At 43.8% G+C, this 27,831-nt stretch overlaps 1 protein-coding gene and 1 long non-coding RNA gene across 2 annotated transcripts in view; one reads left to right on the top strand and one right to left on the bottom strand.

Annotated features, from left to right (window-relative positions):
* LOC132468091 (protein unc-13 homolog B-like) overlaps positions 1–27,831 on the top strand; it is a 42,711-nt gene that overhangs the window by 5,302 nt on the left and 9,578 nt on the right. Inside the window, exons 7-26 of the mRNA XM_060065740.1 lie at positions 8,588–8,703; positions 9,394–9,557; positions 10,115–10,265; positions 13,509–13,577; positions 15,398–15,487; positions 15,753–15,893; positions 16,435–16,649; positions 16,951–17,036; positions 17,976–18,008; positions 18,351–18,392; positions 19,854–19,980; positions 20,247–20,343; positions 20,472–20,615; positions 20,829–20,906; positions 21,248–21,325; positions 25,325–25,345; positions 26,043–26,090; positions 26,819–26,845; positions 27,376–27,405; positions 27,513–27,539. Coding sequence (XP_059921723.1) covers positions 8,588–8,703; positions 9,394–9,557; positions 10,115–10,265; positions 13,509–13,577; positions 15,398–15,487; positions 15,753–15,893; positions 16,435–16,649; positions 16,951–17,036; positions 17,976–18,008; positions 18,351–18,392; positions 19,854–19,980; positions 20,247–20,343; positions 20,472–20,615; positions 20,829–20,906; positions 21,248–21,325; positions 25,325–25,345; positions 26,043–26,090; positions 26,819–26,845; positions 27,376–27,405; positions 27,513–27,539 — 1,784 coding nt within the window. The remainder of the gene's footprint in view (positions 1–8,587; positions 8,704–9,393; positions 9,558–10,114; positions 10,266–13,508; positions 13,578–15,397; positions 15,488–15,752; positions 15,894–16,434; positions 16,650–16,950; positions 17,037–17,975; positions 18,009–18,350; positions 18,393–19,853; positions 19,981–20,246; positions 20,344–20,471; positions 20,616–20,828; positions 20,907–21,247; positions 21,326–25,324; positions 25,346–26,042; positions 26,091–26,818; positions 26,846–27,375; positions 27,406–27,512; positions 27,540–27,831) is intronic.
* Positions 8,007–12,223, bottom strand: LOC132468101 (uncharacterized). The gene is made up of 3 exons (XR_009528162.1): positions 10,814–12,223; positions 9,637–10,258; positions 8,007–9,588 (listed from the first exon to the last, which is right to left on the bottom strand). It is a non-coding gene; the product is annotated as an uncharacterized LOC132468101 (long non-coding RNA).

The following is a 27,831-nucleotide window of genomic DNA, read 5'->3' as shown; positions in this document are numbered from 1 at the left end:
CCTTTAACCCCTAACCCTGGATATCTGGTTATACATGGTAGATACTAGGATTTACCCTTTGTTCATAGGGGTGACCCCGACCTCTATTAAGCATAGTGAAATCTGATTGGTCAAGCTACACCCATCGGCGATTGATCTTTAAATCATATCTAATATCTTTTTTATAAATGATGCCCGATTTTTGTTGCGTGGTTTAAATGCTCAAAAGTCTGCAAAATGACCGGCTACTTTTAAAAACAAATAAATTATTTAAAAAAAATATAATATCACGACGATGTGCATAATATCATATAATAGCAATATATTACTTGGTAAGGATTATAAGGATTTTTAATGAAAGCAAAACATAACAAAGCAAATTGGTCCCAGAAGGCAAGTCATTGCCCCACCAGCACACATTTCTATTCCTTTCCTTCTTGAAGTCAAGCAATGCAGTGGAATCTCCCATTGAGTCCCCCCATCTTCTTGTCTGTAGCTTTAATGCAAATGAGGAGGAGAGAGGCGGGTCAAGGAGGAGGCTGGTGGTGTGGCCCTAAGCAGCTTGTGGCCACCGTACCATGCGCTCTGTTTACAGTGGATGTATCGCAATGGTGAGGCGCACACAGCCTTTGGCCGTTTTCTGTAAATATTCTAGAACACTCCGGGTGCTCCCGCGGGAGTCCTGGAACTCTATATCTAAATAATATCATATTATGCATAGATATAGATATCATATAATATATATTATCACAGCCAAAAGCTGTGTGCGCCTCCAGGCGATATTATGAATCTCAAACGACTGCGTCGGGTTCTCCGACGTCTCTGGTTCTTCCACGTCCACATCAATCGGAAGTGACTGAACCACGACATGGAGGAGAATGTTGCCCGCCATTGTTAACCGCGATCGTCTCCCACCTGAGCCTCACTGCCGAGGGACCACCGCCTCGGCACTGGGCAATGGGCAGTGCTTAGGCGCCACCGCCTCCTGCAGCGGGCAGCGCCGAGGTGGTGGTCCCTCGCCAGCGGGCAGCAGGAAGCTGGGCTCTAGCGGGAGACAATCGCGGGCAACAATCCCTTTCTCCTCCATGTCGCAGTTCATTTACTTCAGGGAGTCAAAGCCAAAGGTCCTTTCCTCCAATTCCTTCTCAACCATGGCTGAGATAACCCCCTCTACGAGTCTCGTTGTGGAAGTACCAGAGACGAGAGTCCGACGTGTTGTGCGCCAGTGGCGGACTCAGACTGTTTGAAGGGCAGGGGCGAAAAAATAAAAAGGGCACATTCTGGACAACATGGGGCCCCACCAGCGGACACAGTGGCTTTTCTAACTTGATGGTGTTTTGTTCCCCCAACGGAGCCTTAAAGGCAGCGCTGCCTGGAAGGTCCTATCCCCTAACCTTAGCAAGCGCTGCCGTGAAGGTCCCATTCGGGGCACTTGTTACATCTCCATGTAGCAATTAAAAGAATAGTTGGGGTCATAATTGATACGGGGGGTCTGGGGGTCCTCACCCAGAAAAAAATTTGCTTCAAAGAAACTGTTTCCCCTTATTCTAGCGACTTTATAAACGCCAAAATGAGTTGTTCACATCATTGTGCACTTTCACAATTTAGCCAAAGAAAGGAGGATGCCTTACTGCTTTCATCTTTACTAACATTTAAAGGGATACTTCACCCATTTAGAACCGGTGTTCTATCATTATAAAATCGCTATTGTAATATAAATAAATATATAAATAAATATCAGTCTAAACCAGTCTCCCCTTGGCCCATTTTTTTTCATCTAATTTTCTCCCGAAATGACGTCAAATGACGCGTTTGACGTCATTTCGGGAGAAACCTCTTGTCCCGCTAGAAGGGCCGAGGACTACAACACACTTTTGGTGGCCAATTTTTCCACCAATAAGGAATGAGAGGGGGCGGGAGCTCGCGTACTGAGGGGGAATGAGGGGGACGGGAGACCGACAGGTGGGCGGGGCAGCGAGCGCAATGCACTGTGGTAGTTGGAGGTTTTCTTACTTTGAGCCAGAGAGACCATGAAAACACTCTTTCTGCCTTTATTCAGGCTAGGATGAACCAATTTCAATTTTTTTTTCACATTTATAATACATTGAATTATTTAATTGATAAAAACCTTCATATTCCCACCGGTGAAGTATCTCTTTAAGTAAAAATTAGACTGGAGAAAATTCAATGTGCCGCTACCATACAGTCTTTGACCGCTGACAGCCAGCTACGGAAAAATTTAAGGACGTTTTCCTTCATGTTGACGTGATAGCTGACCATTATCGTCTCTCTTGCATGAAATGACCTACAGTTGAATGATCTTGAACGCTCAAAAAATGTATATACATTTTAAACGGATTATGCAAACTGAAAATATTAAGTTTTTCTAACTTGACATCTAATTGCGCTTTTCCACTATGGGTACTGACATACTCTTAATCCGCTTTTTGCTTCGTTATCCAGTGGAGATTTAAGTACCACTCGATGTACCTGTTTGTCATGGCGCCGCCACATGAAAGCAATGCCTCGCATTCCCCGTTCGTCAGCTACCAAAGAGAGGAACGTCTGCACCTCAATAGCTAACCACAACGTGTTTTTTCGGTTTGCCATATTCTTGCTCCACAGGGCACATCATCATCATCAGGGGCAACCTAGGGCACACAATATTTTTTGTTCACGTGTAAAGGGCAGCCAATAAGGCATTTTCTCTAATTTTCACCACCATAGAGGGCACTTTAGCACACTTTTTCAACCATGGGGGCACCAGACGGGCAGAAGGGCACTAGAAGGGCACCAGACGGGCAGAAGAGCACTAGAAGGGCACTATAAGGACCAGACGAGCAGAAGGGCACTATCAGGGCACTAGAAGGACCAGACGGGCAGAAGGGCACTATCAGGGTACTAGAAGGGCACTAGAAGGGCACTAGAAGGGCACTAGAAGGACCAGACGGGCAGAAGGGCACTATCAGGGTACTAGAAGGGCACTAGAAGGGCACTGGAAGGGCACTAGAAGGGCACTGGAAGGGCACTGGAAGGGCACTGGAAGGGCACTAGAAGGACCAGACGGGCAGAAGGGCACTATCAGGGTACTAGAAGGGCACCAGATGGGCAGAAGGGCACTTGAAGTACCAGACGGGCAGAAGGGGACTATCAGGGCACTAGAAGGACCAGACGGGCAGAAGGGTACTATCAGGGCATTAGAAGGGCTCCAGACGGGCAGAAGGGCACTATCAGGGTACTAAAGGGGGCACTAAAAGGGCACCAGATGGGCAGAAGGGGACTATAAGGGCACTCATTAAGGCATGTCATTGAATTTTCTTGTTCTAGAGGGCACATCATCATAATTTATTGTATGAAGGAGCACCCTATAGGGCACCTAATCATGTTTTGCACGTGAAAAGGGCAGCCAATAAGGCATTTCCTCTAGTTTTCGACACTCTTGAAGGGCACTTTAGCGCGCTTTTTCAAACATTGAGCCACGAGGGGGGGCGGTCGCCAAATTAACCAAATAACAAAGAAGTGTAAAACACTTGCGTTACAGTCCTGGAGCTTTATATCTAAATAATATAGTATAATACATAGATATCTATATCATGTAATACATATTATCACGGCCAAAAGCTGTGTGTGCCTCCAGACGGTATTATGTATCACAAACGACTGCGTCGGGTTCTCCGATGTCGCTGGTTCTTCCACTTCCACATCAATCTGAAGCAGACGCTGCCCGCTGCTGGCTGCCGTCTGCCGGATGCCCTCTGCTGGCTGCCGCTGCCTGCTGCCTGCTGCCTGCTTCCCGCTGCCCGCCGCCGGCATCCCCCTGGCAACAATCCCCCAATTCCTTCTCAACCATGGCTCAGATAGCCCAAACTACAGTCTCGTTGTGGAAATACCACAAACGTCAAAGAACCGACATGTTACGCGCCATAACACCAACAGCAGAACGGTTATCCAAATAACAAAGAAGTGTACAACACACCAATTCTCTGGGCGGGCAAGGCAGAGAAAGGGGAGGTAACTTGGCCCCCTATGACGTCATATGGGGCCACATTGCAAATCAGCGTGCCTGAGCTTCCATTTTTTCAAAGGCGAGCAGGATACCTAGTGCTCGTTTTACACCGAATGCAAGTTTAAGCCACTGGGGGACGATAGGCAGGCTAGGGGAACTCATAAAGTGAGATTTTCATGCCATGGTACCTTTAAATCAATGCATCTGAAACACCGTACAGCAAACACAAATTTTCTTGAAACAGACATCATGTACAAGCCCATAACTTTTAGGATTGATGAGTATTTGATTGTGAGAAAACATTGTTTTACCGCGAGTGAGTGTTAAGAAGAATGAATGAATGCGAGCGCACCGCGCACGTGTGCCTCCATCTGTTTAAGCACACGCAAACTACGCATAATACTGTCCCTTGCAATGTATATTAAAGGGGGAACACATGCATATTAGGAACACAAGTCGATAACGATAATGTATACAATGCTGGTAAGAAACGATGTGTGTTAATGTACTGCCGCATATCATTAAATAGACCCACAGTTGCGGCCACAGGACATTTCATATCCATGTTAAGGGTCAGGCATGGCAAGGCAAGGCAACCTTATTTATATAGCACTTTTCATACACAAGGCAGACTCAAAGTGCTTACCATATAAACATACAATAAAATTCAATAATAGATAAGTAAAAGAAAACATATGCAAAGAAATGAGTAAAATAGAAAGTGCAATGTATTTAAGATCAGATCAACAGTCTCTCTGGTACCCACGTCGGGACTCCAACCCGACCTAAATGAATTTGGTACCCACGTCAGAACTCCAACCCGACCTAAAGGAACTTGGTACTTTCTCTGGGACTCCAACCCGGATTCTAGTCAATTTCTATTCTAGGCTAGGACTCTATTCTAAGACTCTAACCCAGACACACGTCGGAACTCTATCCACGAACCAAAGGCTTTATTCTGGGACTCCAACCCAGACAGACGTCGGGACTCTAACCCAGACAGAACTCAGGTCTTTCTCTGGGACTCCAACCCGACCTAAAGGAACTTGGTCCTTTCTCTGGGACTCCAACCCAGATTCTAGGACTCTAACCCAGACAGAACTTGGGTCTCAAACCCTTATCCTTTCTCTCTGGTATCAGATCATGTATCTTTCTGGTAAAAATAGAAAATAAAGGGAAAGTTAAAAAGCCATTTTAGTAAGTAAAAGAAAACATATGCAAAGAAATGAGTAAAATAAAAAGTGCAATGTATTTAAGATCAGATCAAGTCTCTCTGGTACCCACGTCAGGACTCCAACCCGACATAAAGGTACTTGGTACTTTCTCTGGGAATCCAACCCGGACTCTATTCTAGGACTCTAACCCAGATTCTAGGACTCTAACCCAGACACACATCGGGACTCTAACCACGAACCAAAGGCCTTATTCTGGGACTCCAACACCAGTCAGACGTCGGGACTCTAACCCAGACAGAACTCTGGTCTTTCTCTGGGACTCCAACCCGACCTAAAGGAACTTGGTCCTTTCTCTGGGACTCCAACCCAGATTCTAGGACTCCAACCAAGACAGAACTTGGGTCTCAACCCTTATCCTTTCTCTCTGGTATCAGATCATGTATCCTTCTGGTAAAAATAGAAAATAAAGGGAAAGTTAAAAAGGCATTTTAGTAATAAAATAGAAAATAAAGGCAAAGTTAAAAAAAGCTTTTTAGAAAGTGCAATGTATTTAAGATTTAGCAGAAAGCTAAAGCAAACATGAACGTCTTCAATCTTGTTTTAATGGTGCTCAGAGTTGGGGCAAGTCTTAAATCCTCAGGGAGTTTATTCCAGCTATTTGTTGCTTAGTAACTAAATCCTGCTTTCCCCTGTTTCGTGTTTACTCTGGGGATAATTAACAGATTGGTCTCAGAAGATCTTAGTGTTCTTGAAGGCTTATGTAGTGGAAGCATATCAGTTAAATATTTTGGGCATAAACTATGTAGGGATTTATAGGTTAGCGACATGATTTTAAAATCAATTCTCTGACCTACTGGAAGCCAATGTAACGATTTAAGAATTGGTGTAATATGTTCACATTTTTTGGTCTTTGTTAGAACTCTAGCAGCAGCATTCTGAACAAGCTGAAGCTTTAGAGTTTGTTTTGGGAGACCTGTAAGGAGACCATTGCAGTAATCAAGCTTACTAGTGATAAAGGCATGTACAAGTTTTTGTAAGTCTTCGGTGGTCATGAGCCCTCTTAAGTCTTGCTACATTTTTAAGGTGATAATATGCAGATTTTGTAACTTATTTGATGTCGAAATGTAAATCAGAATCCATGATAACCCCTAGATTTCTGGCTTTGATTGAGGTTTTCAGTGACAGAGAGTGAGGTGTTGGGTTACTTTAAGCCTTTCCGTTTTAGCACCACATACAATTATCTCTTTTTTGTCCTCATTTAGTTGAAGGAAATTCCGGCACATCCAGTCTTTCACTTGCTCAATGCACTGGCACAGCAGATCTATCCTTGTTGGACTCCACATGTCACGTTGGTTGATTCTGATACAAAGTCGCCAATGGAAACAAAGTAGTTCCTATTTTGTAGGTAGGACCTGAACCAATTTAAGACTGTGCCTGAAAGCCCCACCCAGTTTTCTAACCTGTCCAAAAGTATTGTATGGTCTACAGTGTTGAATGCAGCCCTGAGGTCTAGTAGCATTAGTATTGAGGTTTTGCCAGAGTCTGTGTTAAGACGGATGTCGTTTACAACTTTAATAAGGGCGGTCTCAGTGCTGTGCAGGGGTCAAAATCCTGATTGGAAGGTGTCATAGCAACCAGTTGATGCCAGGAAGTGATTAAGTTGCTGGAGGACAACTTTCTCAATAATTTTACTTATGAAGGGTAGATTTGATATTGGTCTGTAGTTGTTAATAATAGAGCTGTCTAGGCTCCGCTTTTTTAAAAGGGGTTTAATAACTGCAGTTATCAAGGCTTTCGGGAAGTTGCCTGAATGGAGAGAGTGGAGAGGCAGTCAAAAACATTCTTAAAGAGGTTGGTAGGTAAAGTATCAAGGCAACAGGTGGATGGCTTTAGTTGTGTCACAATTTCCACAAGAGTTTTAGAGTCTATAACATTAAAGCATGTCATCCCTGCCACATTGCTTTTGCCTGAACAGGGTGGTAGTCCTACATTTTTGTTTGAAGTGGAGATATTGATGGCGCATCTGATGCCTTAATTTTTATCAGTTTAAAAAACTGCAAACGCATTGCATTTCTGTGTGGAATGGAGATCAGGTGGAATTTGTGTTGGGGGATTGGTCAGTCTGTCAACAGTTGCAAATAGGGTTTTTGCATTATTAGTATTGGTTTAAATGATATTGGAGAAAAAGGTTCCTCTAGCACTTTTTAAGTCTAAATTGTAGGCACGGAGGCTCTCTTTAGAGATATCATGGTGAATATGAAGTTTTGTTTTACGCCAGATGCGTTCAACCTTCCTGCATTATTTTTTCTGTGCTGTTACAGAAGCAGCTTTTCTCCAGGGTGCCTTTTGCTTTCCAGAAATCGTTTTAACCTTATAAGGTGCAATGACATCATCAAATTTTCAAAAGTTTTCTACAAGATCATCAGCAGAACACGGGTTGAGAGGTGGTAGCAAGGAGATGTCCTTTTTAAAAAGTACCTTCGATTCTTCATTGATATACAGTTTTTTGACATTATTTGATTTTGTCTGTATGTCGGGAATAAAATATAGATTAAAGAAAACGAAAGTGGTCAGACAAGGAAGGATCAGTCACAGAGAGATCAGAAACATTGAGGCCCTTTGTGATAACCAGGTCTAGAGTGTGCCCCTTACAATGAGTAGCCTCTGTCACATGTTGAGAAAGTTTTTTTGAACACTTATCATTCAAATCATCAGTATGGAAATTGAAGTCACCAGTTATAACTAGACAGTCAAAGTCTGTGGAGATGCTAGAAAATAATTCTGTGAAGTCATCGACTTTTTTTTGCAGAGTATGTGGGTTGCCTGTAAATAATTAATAGGAGAACTCTGGGGGAGCCTTTTAATACAGCACAAAGGTATTCGAATGATGGAAAATCACCAAAGGGTTAGGGTTAGGGTGTTTTTTTGTTGCAATTTACATGACGACTTAGTATTTCGGAAGTTGTAGAAGAATTCGCTATTCCATGTGTGAATTAGGCCATATTGTGTATTGTGAATAGCCTACTGGTGTGTAAGCTAACGTTGCAGTTCCGACCTGCCACGGTACGTCAAAATAGCAACACATACTGCACTATCCGCTAGTGCACTTAGACCAGGTATTTTTCGGTCAGTTGCGCAACTGCTTTATCGATCTGTAAGATAGCACCATGTATCATTTGCGCTGGAACACGCCTCTGCTTTTCGCTGACACGCTTCTCAGGGCGCAAGTTCAGTGGCGCGAGTTTGCTGCGGGGGAAAATCAGCTTTGCACCGGTTGCGAAATAGCAACGATACATGCGTCGGTGTAGAAAGTCAATTGCGCTGGGTGCTGGATAGGGTCCTATAACTCAAAGAACAATAACTATATAACTACTTGCAGGACGCCCCTAATGTGTAGTAACTATCATCCCCTTCTATCTCCCCACAGAGAAGAGGACCGACCGGTCAGCCGTGTCTGGGGCGATCCGTCTGCAGATCAGCATGGAGGTTGATGGGGAGAAGACAGTGGCTCCATACCACGAACAGTACACCTGTTTACATGAGGTACACACAGCACAGTCTATACAACCTATGTACAGTACACCTGTTTACATGAGGTACACACAGCACAGTCTATACAACCTATGTACAGTACACCTGTTTACATGAGGTACACACAGCACAGTCTATACAACCTATGTACAGTACACCTGTTTACATGAGGTACACACAGCACAGTCTATACAACCTATGTACAGTACACCTGTTTACATGAGGTACACACAGCACAGTCTATACAACCTATGTACAGTACACCTGTTTACATGAGGTACACACAGCACAGTCTATACAACCTATGTACAGTACACCTGTTTACATGAGGTACACACAGCACAGTCTATACAACCTATGTACAGTACACCTGTTTACATGAGGTACACACAGCACAGTCTATACAACCTATGTACAGTACACCTGTTTACATGAGGTACACACAGCACAGTCTATACAACCTATGTACAGTACACCTGTTTACATGAGGTACATACAGCACAGTCTCCACAACGTGTGTACAGTGAGTGCACCTGTTTACATGACGTACACAGACACAGCACACCTGTCCCTGCCCCATGTAACCTTTACCACACATACACCCCGTAGACACACATGTAACCTTTATCAATATAGTTTTTTTCATCCAAGAATTGGTCTTCCATGACATGCTCATGACCCAGAGAGTGATTTCCCCGTCAGAGCATTTTCCAGTACTCAACGTACGTGGAGGGCGGCGGCGTGGTGAAGGTCCCGGCCGCCCGCGGGGACGATGCCTGGAAGGTGTACTTCGACGAGCTGCAGCAGGACATCGTGGATGAGTTCGCCATGCGCTACGGCATCGAGTCTATCTACCAGGCCATGACGTAAGAACCCTAACCCAACCCTAACCCTAACCTCTACCAGGCCATGATGTAAGAACCCTAACCCAACCCTAACCCTAACCTAACCCTAACCTCTACCAGGCCATGATGTAAGAACACTCACCCAACCCTAACCTCTACCAAGCCATGAACTAATAACCCAAACCCAAACCTAACTTAACCCAAACTCAACCCCAAACAAAGCCATGACCTATGAACCCTGACCCAACCCTAACCTAACCCCATACCAAGCCATGACCTATGAACCCTGACCCAATCCTAACCTCTACCAAGCATTGACCTAAGAGTTCATTATAGATAGGATGGGGTTATTCCATGGTGATGTGTGTCGTTTGGATTTGTTGCAGGGTGTTAAGGTAGCATGGGGTGGTAAAAATCCTTAAATACTGAAAACAAACTAACACAATATATAGATATTGAGATTCATTCAAAGCAATTCAATACACACAAAAGGCAACGGAAACAAACGCCTTCCAATGTGTCTGTCTCGCTGCACCATAGTAATTCATTGTGTCTCTCTCTGCGTCTCTCTCCTTCAGTCAGTTCTCCTGCCTCTCCTCTAAGTACATGCTGTCAGGGCTTCCGGCTGTGATGAGCACCCTGCTGGCCAACATCAACGCCGTGTTCGCCCACCCCACCGCCTCCACCAACGCCACCGCACAAGACCGCTTCATCGCCTCCAACTTTGGGGTGAGAACACACACGGACACATGCACACACACACCTAATACACAAATGGTTATCGTAAGCTAAGATTTTGCCTACTTGCCTTATGTCAGCACATATAAGCACATATCACATCCAACCCTCCACACACGCATCAAATCTGACCACGGTTGAGGCAGCCGCTACATTTAATGTACGCCCATATTGCGACCTTAACGGTAACTGCACAGAGAAGACCAGCTTCCGGTTTTCAAATTAAAATGAGTATTAAAAGGCAATTCTGACTGGTTGCCTTATTTATATTGACTTATTTATTATTTATTATTATGGGAGGACCATTCAAAGCTAATAGAAAGAGGTGTATCTTAATCAGCCTGTTTAGTCGTGTGATCCACCACTGATTTGGAGTCATAAGGTCACATGACCTGGGTGCTATTGAGAAAAAATCCTGTATTTTTCATAGAAATATTAATATAAATTATGAGGAATATTCACATGACTACACAGAATAATACAGCATTTTAGCTCTGTAGCTCCCAGATTAGCATTCATTTATACAGATTAGCCTTTACCTTAAAACAGAAGCGACCACACAGGCCTGGGATCAGCTTCCTTCCTGCTGTTGGTCCAGAAGCCCATGATGTGGGCAGGCGATGACCTGAATTAATCCAGGATGTGATGAAGGGTGCTGGGTCGAATCTCTCCAAAGGGGGTCCATTAAGATCCACAAAGAGGAGTGAGGAGAGGCTGTTTTCACGCAGTCCATTGCGGGTCTTGCTGTCAGTGTCATTACCTTCATCAGCGGCCTCTGAGCTGTCGGCGGGCTTTCACCGGCAGCAGTCCCCTCAAGTGCAGCGGTGGTGGTGTCGTTGTCCCCAACAGTGGCGCAACTAGACCATTTTTGGGTGGACTCAAGCCCACCCAAAACTTGCCTTAGCCCACCCAATCATTTCGTCCTCAAATCTAATATTCTACCATTTTTTTTTACACAAGCAATGAGAGAATGGATGCTGTACACTAATGAACAGGCACAAATGGGCTAGTGAAATCGAGCGCAACCTTCCTGCAGGAATCTCTAACCTCTGATTGGTGGGTGGGCGTCTCCTGTTTGACAAAACCAAAAAGGCAGCACGAGCAAACTTAAAGGTTGGGTATGGAATTCTCTTTTTTGGCAATTTTTGCAAAATTACTTAAATCCTTATCATAACCCACTTACAGCCACTGAGTTAGAAGTACTGACATGAAAATTAAACAAGTCAATCATCTGTGGAACGGGCAGGGCTCGAAAAACTCCATGTACTTGGAATGGGTGGAGTCAGAGTCAGCGTTGTAGGAGAGGGGGTAGGACCATTTGAGTTGTGTATTTTCAAAATCGGCTGGCGTTTCGCAAATCCCATACCCAACCTTTAACATAGTTTCTGCTTTTTTGTCTTTCAAAAAGGCTTGCTAGTCTTTATCAGAAAATCCACGATTTCCAGCTGTATTATAACATGAACAGCTAATAATAATAATAATAATCATTTTAAAACCTTAACATAATCTGTCAGATGACTATTAAATGACAGTTGACCACCAGGCGATTCTATCTATGCCTTCTCTTGAATTGCATCATGTTTTAGTCGGCAGGGGCTTGTAATGCTGCGTAGCATGATAAGCATGATAAGGTGCAAGGAGCAGAAAAAGTTGACATGGGTGCTAATTTTCCGTTGAAAAAAACGCTGGCATTATTTTATCAGCGGAGGGCATGTTCATTGCCATAACAATGTGAGCTAATCAACAAGTACAACATGTTCTAATGCTATGAGACTCGTGAAAACGCCCTCAGCTTATAAAAGGTGTCGGGTGGGGGGGACGAGCGGCAGACGGGACTTAGTGTCTTATTTATTTATTTATTTATTTTAATAAGTTACTTCTTTTATTTTAAATAAACATAATACCAAGGTTTAGAAGTTTTACAAGAATTTTGATCGTACAAAGTCATGACAGAGGGACTTGGCGTCTTTATTCATGCTTGAAAGATGAACATATATCATTTTTTTTAAAGGGAATGAGCTGATGAAGCTGACCAGTGACCAATGTTTACTGTTTAAAATATTTTTAATTAAATGGAAACCCCAGTGATGGAAACCCCATACATATTTTGTTTTTACTGAAAATTAGCACCCTTTGTTTTTTGCATAAGAACAAGATTTTTTATAAAAATGTGTGGGTCCCTGAAAGTTTTATAAAAATGTGTGGGTCCCTGAAAGTGAGACAACGTAGTTTATTGCTCCCGAAATAGTGGTATGTTTCTCATATTAATCTAGTACATGTTGTACCAATTTGTTTCAGTAACTGTGTAAATAAAAAAAAGGGGGAAATATGGTCATTTTTGAGTGAAACTTACGCAAAGGAAATTTAATATACCTCAAATCTGTTATTACAGTTCACATCCATTGATTATTCCTTCATCCAAACAGTAATTTTTCCTTTCATCACTTTAGTGATTCAGAATTGCATTATTTAGCTGACACTGCCAGCTTTTGGCTTAGACATACAACAGCATAGTAACTAATAAAATAAAGGTTGTGAAATAAAAAAATCTTGGACAGGACTTTATATACTTCATATACCCCTGTGGCTTCCTGGGGTTGAGCTCCCCCAAAGGTCAGAACCTAGAATCACCCCTGGTCCCCAAGCTAGCATCTGCCGAAGAACTCGCTTCTTGCTGCTCCTCATGGTGCGTTTTAATATCCATCCGTCTCGGAGGTCCGAGGACGTTGCCTAGCGACACGCACAAACACGCCCCTTTTCCTCGGACGGTATCTTTATGAAGATGATGAATCACCCTCTTGCGCAAATCTTACATTAAAAATAGCCACATTTTACACGTGATCCATGATTATGCAATACAAAAACAAAAAGTAAATGCATGGGAAAAAACAGCATTTTGCCAATATTTTAGAGATCCCCCCAAAATTTCACAAATCATGTTTTCAGGGGGGCTCATGTGTCATTAAGGGGGGCTGAGACCCCCCTGGCCCCCCCGTAGATCGCACCCTGGTTGCTGTCAATTTCTTTGATTTGGCTGTTTTTTTTAATTACTTTTCTCTAATCGTCTTGGTAACACAATCAGGCTGGGATCTAAGGCTGAGAGGTTCAATATGGGGTCATGGCTTTCTACTGATAATCTTCCTTTTCACCTCTCTCTGTCTTTTTGTGTGTGTGTGTGTGTGTGTGTGTGTGTGTGTGTGTGTGTGTCTCTCTATTTCTGTCACTCTAAAACAGAAGGACCGTTTTGTGAAGATCATCGACAAGCTCCACAATTCCCTGCGTATCGACCTCTCTATGTACAAAGTAAGTCCATTCATTTACCTATCTATGAACAGAGTAAGTCCAATCACTAAGTTATTAAATTCGTTAAACTCTCCATCTGCATAGTTTGTCCATCCATTAACTCTCCATGTTTGTGTTTTAAACCACTCCAGAACGGAGAAGTTCGTTATATATACCCAGAACTACAGCTACAAACACAACTAAACGTACATGACTATAACATAAGGTTAAATGATGAATACTGTGTGTGCCAGTAATATATGGCAGGAGAGACTTTATGAAACTCTATCAGCAGTATACGATATTGGTTAAGGTGTACAGGGAAGGTGATCCTAGCCCTGAAGAAAAGTTTCTGCTGTGACTGTCCACAGTCGGCAGGTCAGCGCTGTCTGGAAAGTAGATGGTCTCAAGATGGTTGCTATATCAACTGGCTAGCTACGCAGCGACATTGCATGTTTCTCTGATGAAGATAGTGGGAGAATGCGCATATGTTTGGTTTGCTCGGTCCACTGACTTTGGCGGGCTCAGCTCCCGGTGGTCCTTGAACCATCCTCAGACTTTATACACGTCTGACACATTCGAATGATAAAATATTCCCATTTCTGGGGGGGAAATGTAGCTTGCATTTAAACGAAGATTCCTTGTTTCATTTGCCTTTTGGAGGGACTTCGGTGTGCCTGGCACACCTGGCATCCCGGTAGGCCTTGATCACCTCACACCAGTGGGGAGAAGTTTTTACCGCCTTGCAGCCCGTATACCTCAAACATTGACACAAAGCGACTTACAACCATTCATTCACACACCGACGGCGGAATTGTTGCACCAGGAAGCGTTACGATCTAACGGGGGGAACCCAAGCGCAGACACAGACAACAGAGGTTGAATTAAACCAGAGGTTTATTGTAGGGAGGATGTGAGCAGTAGGAAATAAACAGGAGGTGGACAGGTAAGGATGGATGACAGGCAGGCAGCGCTACTGGCAGGTAGGCAGGTGGAGGAGCACACAGGGTGGATGGCAGGCAGGTACGGGGTTGTCGATCCTGGAGCAAGGAGAACACAGACATTAAGAACAGAACGTAGCATGGAACACAACATTTATTTAGAAACACAACATTCACTATGCATAGACTGGTTTTCTACCACTGTGGTTGAATCAACTATCTGGCGATGAGTGGCTGAGGAACGATGGGGGGACGATGACCGGAGATGGATGGCAGGCATGCAAGACGAGCAGGTGTAGAGCCAGAGAAAACGAGGCAACACCTTGCCAAAGAGGGGGAGACAGAGAAGAGCATCTGCTCTGTCAAGGCCGTACCAGGAAGAGCGTTTTCGATACATTCCTTGGTGGTTCCTTGGAAGTCAATGTTTGATAGGTAGTGTAAATGTTTATCCCACAGTTCTGGAAAGTCAACATGAAACATAACACCAAACACAGGCAACATATTTTATGTCGCAGATAGTGACTTGTGGGAACAGCAAAGGGTTCTATACATAGAACATACTATCACATACACAAATAATCCCTTTAGGGCTGGATTCTACGCATATGTTGATAGTATCTCCTATGCATATAGGATGTGCAGATGTAAATATCTACATTCAACAACTGCCAGGAGATTGCCCAACAAGACACAATTTTGGCTTGTAAGCAGAATTGAATGCGGTTGACATTGAAAATATAGTTAAATATCTTAGATCAGGTTGTGTATCGTGATCGTGAGCAGCATTCCCTCTGCAATGTAGCGTACAGGCTTAGCACGTCATTGCGAATGTAAATCGGTTGTGTGTTAAGGTGTATTATACTCTGTATGTGTGTTTGTGTTTGTGTGGTTGTGTTTCAGAACAACTTCCCTTCCACCAGTAAGCCCCGCCTCCAGGACCTCAAGTCAACGGTGGACCTTCTGACCAGCATCACGTTCTTCAGGCTGAAGGTGAGAACACTACTAGTACTGTCTCTACGAAGACTATAAGACCCATCTACTAAAACTGTCTCTAGGATCACTACTAGACCCATGTACCTGATACTGTCTCTAGGATGACAACATTGAACAAGACCCATGTACATCTATGTACCCGATCCTCAAAGTGCATCGATGATACTGAAGGATGTAGTATTACATTTACTACATCTAGTCATGCTCGTTGATATGGACGTTCCTGTGGTTCAGAGTGGTTCTATGTCTGCTGGTCCCCCAGGTTCTGGAGGTTCCCAGGCCCCCGCGGGCCTCTCAGGTGGTCAGGGACTGTGTGAAGGCCTGCCTCACCTCCACCTACGACTTCATCTTCAACAACTGTGTGCAGCTTTACAACTCTCAGTTCCAGCCTATACTCCCACCGGTCAGTAACACACATGCACACACACATGCACACACACCTAACACACACATACAACTAACACACACACGCACGCACGCACGCACGCACGCACGCACGCACGCACGCACGCACGCACGCACTCACGCACGCACGCACGCACGCACGCACGCACGCACGCACGCACGCACACACACACACACACACACACACACACACACACACACACACACACACACACACACACACACACACACTTTCTCTTTCTTACTTGTGCACACATTCACACACTCACACACCACACGTACACACAAGCGTTTTGTTCCTCTCACACACTTGCACATGTATAAACATACTCTCTCTCTCTCTCTCTCTCTCGCATACACACACACACACACACACACACACACACACACACACACACACACACACACACACACACACACACACACACTAATACAATGCACCAATACCATACAAGCACCTACATGCAACAGAACACGTTGGATATCCACTTTCAGTAGCAACATCTACTCAGTTCTCTTTCTAACAACCTCTTCTGTAGCCTGAAGCAGAGACAAAGAAGGCCATGGAGGAGACGGAGAAGGGAGAGGAGGAAGAGAGGGAGGGTCCCGAGGAGAAGAAGGAGGAGAAGGAGGAGAGCCCGCCTGCAGAGAAGGAACCCAGCATCCAGAGCCTGGACTTCTGGCCCAAACTCATCACCCTCATCGTGTCCATCATCGAGGAGGACAAGACCTCCTACACACCCATCATAAACCAGTGAGTTTGTCCAAGGTCATGCTTAGGTCACGGTGAGGTCACAGTGAGGTCACAGTCCCCCATCCAATGAATTGGTGATTTTGCTTTGTCCTGATGGACATAATTGGACATGACAACATAATATACATAATATTTATTCACTCATTTAACTTATTTACTATATATCATTGAGAGATATATTATTATTTTATTAATTAATTGAAAAGATAATTACTTAAAACAAACTGGCAAGGGCGTGTGTGCATATTTGAACCCCTAACCCCCTGACCCTAACCCCTGACCCCCTGACCCTATCCCCTAGGTTTCCCCAGGAGCTGGATGTTGGGAAGCTCAGCGCTGAGGTCCTGTGGAGCCTGTTTGCTCAGGATATGAAGACAGCTCTTGAAGGTAACGGACTCAAGCTGAACTAACAGCACATGAATGACGTGAGACTTGACTCAGACTCGTGTGGGCCTACACACTTATGATCAGGCTGTACCAATAACCTAACACTGTCTAGTTATACAATGTCCATCACTTATGCTGATGGATGATAGTAGTAATCAATAAGAAGCTCAGCCTCCACAGCCGCCACCACCCTCACCTTTCTCTTCCTGTCCTGACCTCTTTGCCGGCTGGGTCACAAGTGAGCCCCGTTACTCTAACCTCCACCATGACCTCTGGCCAAAACCCCTCAGCCACCTCCCCTCTTTATTGAGGACCAGGGAAATGGACGAGGCTGGCTTGAAGCTTAGCCCAGCGCGAGGAATGAGTTCTCCCAGACCCTTCAAGATCCCTTTGCTCCCCGGGAAAGAGGTTATGGTTCCAGTGCGGGGGGCTCTGGTCTCCCCTGGGGTGTGAGGCCGGTGCGGTGCCTCCTCCAGCAGCTTGTGGGGCTTCTCTGCCCAGCTGGGAGGCCCCTGCCGTGTGCTTCAGACAGGAGGGACAGAAGAGGAAGCAGAGAAGGATCGCTCCTGTGGCTCAGGAGAAAGTCCAGGGGGGTCTCTGACTGTTGACCCTGAACCTGATCTGGTTCATATATGACTTTATTTATTACTTCAATGATATTATTGTACATATACGTGGGTCATTAATATAACTATTTGGGAGACTTGGGACTTGACCTGGACTGGCATTCAATGACTTGATGGTGCGTGCGTGCGTGTGTGCGTGTGTGCGTGCGTGCGTGCGTGCGTGCGTGCGTGCGTGCGTGCGTGCGTGCGTGCGTGCGTGCGTGCGTGCGTGCGTGCGTGCGTGCGTGCGTGCGTGCGTGCGTGCGTGCGTGCGTGTGTGTGTGTGTGTTGGTTTTCTGTCCCTTCATCTTCATTAAAATTTTCTTCTCTCTAGTTCTGGACGTCAACCAACCACACTGGAATAATGGTGAGCTACGACCACCCAGAGATACACTCAAGAGACTAGGAGACCAACTGACAGACGGACAGATAGACAGACAGGCAGACAGACAGGCAGACAGCCAACAGAAAGAAGGATAGCAGAAAGACTGGCATACAGACAGACAGAAAACCATATGTGCTGGCAGGATAGATAGATAGTCAGATAGGCAGAGGGATAGATGGACACTGTGAGTGAGGAAGGCATTCAGAGAGACAGAGTCCTTTCTGACTTGCTTCCCCATGACCAATAAAAGCAAATAAAGTCATTCATCCATATTATTTCCTCCTGCAATCAATAAATCTTTGTTTTTCTCCCATTGCCTCTCAGCTCCATCCACATTCCGCATCCGTAACATTGATTTCTACACTGGTAAGTGTGTGTGTGTGTGTGTGTGTGTGTGTGTGTGTGTGTGTGTGTGTGTGTGTGTGTGTGTGTGTGTGTGTGTGTGTGTGTGTGTGTGTGTGTGTGTGTGTCGGTGTGTGTCGGTGTCGGTGTCGGTGTGTGTGTGTGTGTGTGTGTGTGTGTGTGTGTGTGTGTGTGTGTGTGTGTGTGTGTGTGTGTGTGTGTCGGTGTGTGTCGGTGTGTGTCGGTGTCGGTGTTGGTGTGTGTGTGTGTGTGTGTGTGTGTGTGTGTGTGTGTGTGTGTGTGTGTGTGTGTCGGTGTCGGTGTCGGTGTGTGTGTGTGTGTGTGTGTGTGTGTGTGTGTGTGTGTGTGTGTGTGTGTGTGTGTGTGTGTGTGTGTGTCGGTGTGTGGGTGTCGGTGTGTGTGTGTGTGTGTGTGTGTGTGTGTGTGTGTGTGTGTGTGTGTGTGTGTGTGTGTGTGTGTGTGTGTCGGTGTGTGTCGGTGTGTGTGTGTGTGTGTTGTGGTAACCGGCTCCGTGAATGAGCCGGGTTCCAAGGATCAGACACGAGGCAGCAATGGGTTGAGCCGTATTCTGCGTTTATTCAGAAGTCTCTCAGGATGCGGTGGCGCTCTAGGGTCTCCGTGAGCATCTAGGTCTCGCGTTCGTTGCGTAATCCCGGACTGTCCCTGCTCCCGCTCCGTAGCCCCTCTTATGCCGGTTCCGGGCCTTCCTCCTCCCAGCCGCCAGGTGTCCCCCACCCCGCTGATTGGGGGGAAGGTCCAGGTGCTTCCTGTCGCCGGCTGGTGGGTGGCGGCGGTATACCCCGTCCTCCACTCTCCCTCGGACCCGTCATGGCCGAGGTTTCAGGGGCGGGATGCCACAGTGTGTGTGTTTGTGTTTGTGTGAGAGAGAGAGTGTGCAATGTGTGTCGCTCATATTTTAGATTTTTGATTGAATAGGTGTTTTCCTCGATGTTCAAGTGAGTCAATCAATGCTGGCCCCTTTAACAAAACAATACCGATAATACTCAGTATGTAATACTCAGGCGGCTGTCGAAGAAACAAGGGCTGTTTTATTTTTACAAGTTCTCGTGAGTCAATGCTACTGTAACAACTAAAGTAATGAAAGGTTTTAATAATGTGTGTGTGTCGTGTGAGTCAGAGTTCACCCCCCCCCCTCCCCCCCCCCCCCCACACACACACACATATTGTATGTGATACGTCCTGGCACTCAAGAAAAAAAATAAAAAAGGTACTTAGCATTGTGTAGCATCTTATCCTAGCTATCTTTGTTGTATACTGGGGATGGGTTAACCTAGCGATTGTTAGTGCTTGTTTCTATAAAAATCCTTACTGTACCGACAGCGATGTATTGTTTCTCCTTCTTCTGACAAATGCACTTATTGTAAGTCGCTTTGGATAAAAGCGTCTGCTAAATGTAAATGTAAATGTCAATGTGATTGTGTGTGTGTGTGTGTGTGTGTGTAGACCACGAGCAGCAGCGGAGGTATAGACCAGCAGACTACATGAACCTGCTCTTCAAGGTGAAGTGGCTCCACTGCGAGTACGTCCAGGACCTCCCGGCCTTCGTCCTAGCCGTCCCACCATGGCCTGTGTAAGACACACGCACGCACGCACGCACGCACACACACACACACACACACACAGACACACACACACACACACACACACACACACACACACACACACACACACACACACACACATACACACACACACACACACACACACAGACATACACACAGACATATACAGTCATACAATGGCCTGTGTAAGACACACACACACACGCGCGCGCGCGCACACACCTACACGCACACAGTATGCAGCCCGGTACAGCATCTCCTCTGTGTCTCCCAGGTGGTTCCTACCATTCGTCCTCGCCTGGTTGGCTGAGAACGAGGAAGTGTCCCTGGAGTTCATGAGTGCAGCGCTGGAGAGAGACAAGCGAGAAGGGGTGAGGAGGGATGACCCCTGACCCCTGACTAATACTCTCATATTTTTCCAATGTCCAATAGGATGAACGCATGCATACTTTTTGTTGGTTTAACCTCCACCTTTGACCTTTCCCTCTCCCTCTCCCAGTTCCTGCAGACGTCTGAGCATGCTCTGTTCTCCTGCTCGGTGGTGGACGTCTTCACTCAACTCAACCAAAGCTTTGAGATCATCAAGAAGCTGGAGTGCCCAGACCCCGATGTGCTCGCACAATTCAGCACACGCTTTGCAAAGGTACGCTTGTCTCTGGGATCATGACGACGTTACTCACCTCTCAAACGTACCATTATTTATTTTTTATTTTACCTTCAATTAACCAGGTACGTAAAAACTATTTTTCAAGAGAGCCCTGGCCAAGATATTAATATTAAAGCTAAGCCTATCTACTAGAGATGTATTTGTATGTATACAGAAGAATAAGATGCATTCTGCGTTTTCTCTAACCAGACCATCAGCAGGGTTCTGCTGCAGTACTGTTCGGTGTTGAGTAAGAGCTTCACCTCCTTCTGTCAGAAGGAGAAGACTGTAAGTACCATCGTCTCTCTCTCTCACTCACTCACTCACTCACTCACTCACTCACTCACTCACTCACTCACTCACTCACTCACTCACTCACTCACTCACTCACTCACTCACTCTCTCTCTCTCTCTCTCTCTCTCTCTCTCTCTCTCTCTCTCTCTCTCTCTCTCTCTCTCTCTCTCTCTCTATCTTCATCAATCCGATGTATCTATCTGTCTGTCTGTCTGTCTGTCTGTCTGTCTGTCTGCCCATCTGGTCACAATCTGTCTGAGGCGTCTCTCTTGCTCTCATTTGTTTCTATCTTGTTTCTATCTTCCTCTCAACTCTTACCTCTTTGTCTATCCAGCCCTGCATTCTAATGAACAATGTCCAGCAGATGAGGGTGTTGTTGGAGAGAATGTTTGAGTCTATGGGAGCCAAGCAGGTACACGCACACACACACACTCACTCACTCACTAATTCACTCACTCACTCACTCACTCACTCACTCACTCACTCACTCACTCACTCACTCACTCACTCACTCACTCACTCACTCACACACACACACACACACACACACACACACACACACACACACACACACACACACACACACACACACACACACACACACACACACACACACACACACACACACACACACACACACACACACACACACACAACCAAGCACACATAAACCAAAAGGTTAAGTGTTTTTCAGGGGAAACAGATGTTATTTGGGGATTTTCCAATATTCAAATACCTTTGTGCTGTATTGAAATGCTCCCCCAGAGTTCTCCTATTAATTATTTACAGGCCACCCACATACTCTGCAGATATTTTTCGATGACTTCACATAATTATTGTCTAGCATCTCCACAGACTTTGACTGTCTAGTTATAACTGGTATGTGATATAAATATAAATTTCAATTTTCATACTGATGATTTGAATGACCATTTTGGACACATTTGAACTGTCTCAACATATGAAAGAGGCTACTCACTGTAAGGGGCACACTCTAGACCTGGTTATCACAAAGGGCCTCGATGTTTGTGATCTCTCTGTGACTGATCCTTCCTTGTTTCTTTAATATATATTTTATTCCCGACATACAGACAAAATCAAATATTGTCAAAAAACGGTATATCAATGAAGAATCCCATGTTCTGCTGATGATCTTGTAGAAAACTTTAATTTGAAAATTTCGAAAGTCATAGATGTCATTGCACCTTATAAGGTTAAAACTATTTCTGGAAAGCAAAAGGCACCCTGGAGAAAAGCTGCTTCTGTAACAGCACAGAAAAAAGAATGCAGGAAGATTGAACGCATCTGGCGTAAAGAAAACTTCATATACACCATGATAACTATAAAGAGAGCCTCCGTGCCTGCAATTTAGACTTAAAAAGTGCTAGAGAAACATTTTTCTCCAATATCATTAAAACCAATACAAATAATGCAAAAACCCTATTTTCAACTGTTGACAGACTGACCAACCCCCCAACACAAATTCCACCTGATCTCCATTCCACGCAAAAATGCCATGAGTTTCCAGCTTTTTATACTGATAAAATTGAAGGCATCAGATGCGCCATCAATATCTCCACTTCAAACAAAAATGTTGGACTACCATCCTGTTCAGGCAAAAGTAACGTGGCAGGGATGGCATGCTTTAATGTTATAGACTCTAAAACTCTTGTGGAAACTGTGACACAACTAAAGCCATCCACCTGTTGCCTTGATACTTTACCTACCAACCTCTTTAAGAATGTTTTCGACTGCCTGGCAATAGGCATATTGCAGATAGTTAACAACTCTCTCCAGTCAGGCAACTTCCCAAAAGCCTTGAAAACTGCAGAGCCTAGATACCTCTATTATTAACAACTACAGACCAATATCAAATCTACCCTTCATAAGTAAAATTATTGAGAAAGTTGTCCTCCAGCAACTTAATCACTTCCTGGCATCAACTGGTTGCTATAACATCTTCAAATCAGGATTTCGACCCCTGCACAGCACTCAGACCGCCCTTATTAAAGTTGTAAACGGCATCCGTCTTTACACAGACTCTGGCAAAACCTCAATACTAATGCTACTAGACCTCAGTGCTGCATTCGACACTGTAGACCATACAATACTTTTGGCCAGGCTAGAATACTGGGTGGGGCTTTCAGGCACAGTCTTAAATTGGTTCAGGTCCTACCTACAAAATAGGAACTACTTTGTTTCCATTGGCGACTTTGTATCAGAATCAACCAACGTGACATGTGGAGTCCCACAAGGTTCGATCTTAGGACCCTCTTTATTCAACATCTACATGCTCCCACTAGGGCAAATCATGCAAAATAACAATGTTGACCATCATTGCTATGCTGATGACACGCAAATGTATGTATTGCTATCACCAAATGACCATCGGCCCATAGATCTGCTGTGCCAGTGCATTGAGCAAGTGAAAGGCTGGATGTGCCGAAATTTCCTTCAACTTAATGAGGACAAAACAGAGATAATTGTATTTGGTGCTAAAATGGAAAGGCTTAAAGTAACCCACCACCTCTCTCTCTGTCCCTAAAAACCTCAATCAAAGCCAGAAATCTTTGGGTTATCATAAATTCTGATTTACATTTCGACAGTCACATCAAATCAGTTACAAAATCTGCATATTATCACCTTAAAACTGTAGCAAGACTTAGAGGGCTCATGTCCACCGAAGACTTACAAAAACTTGTACATGCCTTTATCACTAGTAACCTTGATCACTGCAATGGTCTCCTTACAGGTCTCCCAAAACAAACTCTAAGGAAGCTTCAGCTTGTTCAGAATGCTGCTGCTAGAGTTCTAACAAAGACCAACAAATTTGAACACATTACACCAATTCTTAAATCGTTACATTGGCTTCCTGTAGGTCAGAGAATTGATTTTAAAATCATGTTGCTAACCTATAAATCCCTACATGGTTTATGCCCAAAATATTTAACTGATATGCTTCCACTACATAAGCCTTCTAGAACACTAAGATCTTCTGAGACCAATCTATTAATTATCCCCAGAGTAAACACGAACCATGGGAAAGCAGGATTTAGTTACTATGCAACAAATAGCTGGAATAAACTCCCTGAGGATTTAAGACTTGCCCCAACTCTGAGCACCTTTAAAACAAGATTGAAGACTTTTATGTTTGCTTTAGCTTTCTGCTAAATCTTAAATACATTGCACTTTCTAAAAAGTTTTTACTTTGCCTTTATTTTCTATTTTATTACTAAAATGCCTTTTTAACTTTCCCTTTATTTTCTATTTTTACCAGAAGGATACATGATCTGATACCAGAGAGAAAGGATAAGGGTTTGAGACCCAAGTTCTGTCTGGGTTAGAGTCCTAGAATCTGGGTTGGAGTCCCAGAGAAAGGACCAAGTTCCTTTAGGTCGGGTTTGAGTCCCAGAGAACGACCTGAGTTCTGTCTGGGTTAGAGTCCCGACGTCTGTCTGGGTTGGAGTCCCAGAATAAGGCCTTTGGTTCGTGGTTAGAGTCCCGACGTGTGTCTGGGTTAGAGTCCTAGAATCTGGGTTAGAGTCCTAGAATAGAGTCAGGGTTGGAGTCCCAGAGAAAGTACGAAGTTCCTTTAGGTCGGGTTGGAGTACCGACGTGGGTACCAGAGAGACTGTTGATCTGATCTTAAATACTTTGCACTTTCTATTTTACTAATTTCTTTGCATATGTTTTCTTTTACTTACTAAAATGCCTTTTTAACTTTCCCTTTATTTTCTATTTTTACCAGAAAGATACATGATCTGATACCAGAGAGAAAGGATAAGGGTTTGAGACCCAAGTTCTGTCTGGGTTAGAGTCCTAGAATCTGGGTTGGAGTCCCAGAGAAAGGACCAAGTTCCTCAGGTTGGGTTGGAGTCCCAGAGAGAGAACTGAGTTCTGTCTGGGTTAGAGTCCCGACGTCTGTCTGGGTTTGAGTCCCAGAATAAAGCCTTTGGTTCGTGGTTAGAGTTCCGACGTGTGTCTGGGTTAGAGTCCTAGAATCTGGGTTAGAGTCTTAGAATAGAGTCCTAGCCTAGAATAGAAATTGACTAGAATCCGGGTTGGAATCCCAGAGAAGTTCCTTTAGGTGGGGTTGGAGTCCCGACCAGGGTACCAGAGAGACTGTTGATCTGATCTTAAATACATTACACTTTCTATTTTACTCATTTCTTTGCATATGTTTTCTTTTACTTATCTATTATTTTATTTTATCATATGACAATATTTATATGTGAAGCACTTTGAGTCTGCCTAGTGTATGAAAAGTGCTATATAAATAAAGTTGCCTTGCCTAAGGTGTCAAAACGTCAAGTCAGTCAGTAATTCTGTCTGTCTGTCTGTTGGCCGGTTTGTCTCTCATTGTAATGTTCTGGCTTCCACTGAGTGCGTGAGTTTGTCTCTTTCTCCCCAGCTGACTGTGGAAGAGGAAAAGGTATGTCTCACTCTGATCTCTTCTGTACCTCCCACTCCCTTATCAAATCACTTAATTCAGAGCGAAATAAAGTGAAGAATGTTAGATAGTTATTTTTATTTCACTGAAAAAAAGTCTCACATCTTGGTGTGCTTGAATTAAAAAGGCAAAAAGGAAAGAAAATACAAATGTCAGACACGTTTTTCTACAACAACCCAATAGGTGAAGGCTGAGGTCAGGGCTTATAGGGTTATGTCATGACATAATATGTGCAATGAACACATCCATTTTGGAGGCACTTACAATGCTAGTTATGATGTCATTAGTAATGTTTTTTGGGTCAATGTTTAGTAACAAATCGTGGAAGGATTTGTCATTATGGGGAGACATTGCTGTGCTCGAAAACACTACGCCGTTTACTTCATGCGAGATGCAAAATTGTTTTTACTCAATTTAAAAAAAATCCTCTCAAATTAATTTCACATTTCTATGGGTCGTTTCATCATCATCATCATCATCATCGTCATCGTCATCATCATCATCATCATCACAGCACAGCTCTATTTTTTTTGAGTTGCATGTTCAATCAAAAGTGTAGAGCAATAAAACCTTAAATGCTGCATAGCCCTGTCGCTGTCGCAAATTATCTATTTGTTCAAACTCCTTGTAATCGGTACCACGTGTGTGTAAAAATAACCCTTTTATTGTTCCCCCCCAGCTTGAGGGGCAGGAGGAGGAGGAGGAGCCTGAGGAGGTTGAGGAGGAGGTGGGTGACCAATAGGTCTGTAGGGTTAAGTAGGACACTTTCCTACTTACAAGTGGAATAGTCATAAACTGCTCCAAGCAAAAAAGCAATCCTATCGATTTCTGACCAGATGTCGTTCTAATTGTTCTGATGTACCTTTGTTGACTATCAGATGTGAATATTTTTGCCATACAAAAGTAGCAATTGTTTAATGCAAGAGGGCTAATACACTGGGGCAAGTATTGTTGCAATGGCTACTAAATGTATTACTCTCCCGTTAGCTTGACTAACTGTAGTAATATAGCTTGAGAACGGCTAGTATATGAGAATATATATTATTAATCATCTCATCTTGCTTATTGTAACATTTCCATTTTGATTACATATTATCTATTATATAATATACAAATATGGTAAAAACAACAGTTAACAGCCGGCAGTTAACAGGCTGGTCAGTTTTAGGGTGCAAACCCATGGTTTCTAAAATAACCTAGCCCATCAATGACCCAACACTCACAGAAACAGACCAGAGAAACGGCAAATAAACCTAGGATAATTCCTGCAATGTCGGGATGGGCTTCTATATGCTGATGAACCGCGTGTTTCCTCTTATGTCTGGTGGCGGGTTAGTTTGTTTCCAAATTGAAATAAATGCTGAATTCGATTATTGTTATTCTAATCCTTACACACAGATTTTAACCACACATTATTTTCTATCTATTTCATTTCCCATTTTTCCTTCTGAGCAGGCTGGAAGTGAAGCAGAGAATGACATGGTGTGTAAACTTCTGTTGTCTAACCCCTACCTGCTCCTTAAAGACATGTATCCACTGTCTATCCCCTACCTGCTCCATAAAGATAGGTATCCACCGTCCAACCCTTACCTGCTCCTTAAAGACATGTATCCACTGTCTAACCCCTACCTGCTCCTTAAAGACATGCATCCACTGTCTAATCCCTACCTGCTCCTTTAAAGACAGCCATCCACTTTCTAAACCCTACCTGCTCCTTAATGAAAGGTATTCACTGTTAACCCCTACCTGCTCCATAATGACACGTATTCAACGTCTAACCTGGCCCTACCTGCTCCTTAATGACACATATTCACTGTCCAAAATCTACCTGCTCATTAATGATATGTTAATTCCATCTGTAAATGACTCCTTACAACGTAATTCAGAAGCTGTATCAAAAAAACCTACCTGTCAACCCTGTCAATCATTCCAACATTTCCCACGTCACATTTTGTTTCCAATAATTTGGTATTGTTTCCATCTCTTTTGTTTTTCATTTCTGTCAACATCAGTCTGGTTGCTCAGACTCAGAGGGATCAGAGGTGAGGGTGGTCTCACAAATACAATTACCGGTAACAAGTATAAAACTTAAGAGTAATTCTTGTGTAATAAAATTATATTCACGACAACCTCCTCCTCCTCTTCTCAGTGTGACAATAAGGAAAAGGAGGAAAAGGTTGGTATTCTCAATCTAAGTAAAGACTGCTACAATGCAATTTTCTTCTCTTTCACTGTTTACAATATTTTATATATATGATTAATACAATTAAAACCATACATCACATGAAATATAGTGTAGTAGTAGAATACTTTGAATACAATATTTTTTTTAATCTCGTCACATAATTTGATTTATTTTGGTTATGTTTTTCGTTATAAGAAAACATCTGCGATATCGTTTATATAATGTATGGAGTCCATTACGTCATAATTTTGTTTGTTTGATATCTGTTATAAACGCTTACAAA

Source organism: Gadus macrocephalus, chromosome 11, assembly GCF_031168955.1.
Source record: "Gadus macrocephalus chromosome 11, ASM3116895v1".
NCBI classification, from domain to species: domain Eukaryota; kingdom Metazoa; phylum Chordata; class Actinopteri; order Gadiformes; family Gadidae; genus Gadus; species Gadus macrocephalus.
The sequence above is the reverse complement of the archived record's forward strand: the minus strand, read 5'-3'. Positions and strand labels throughout refer to the sequence as shown.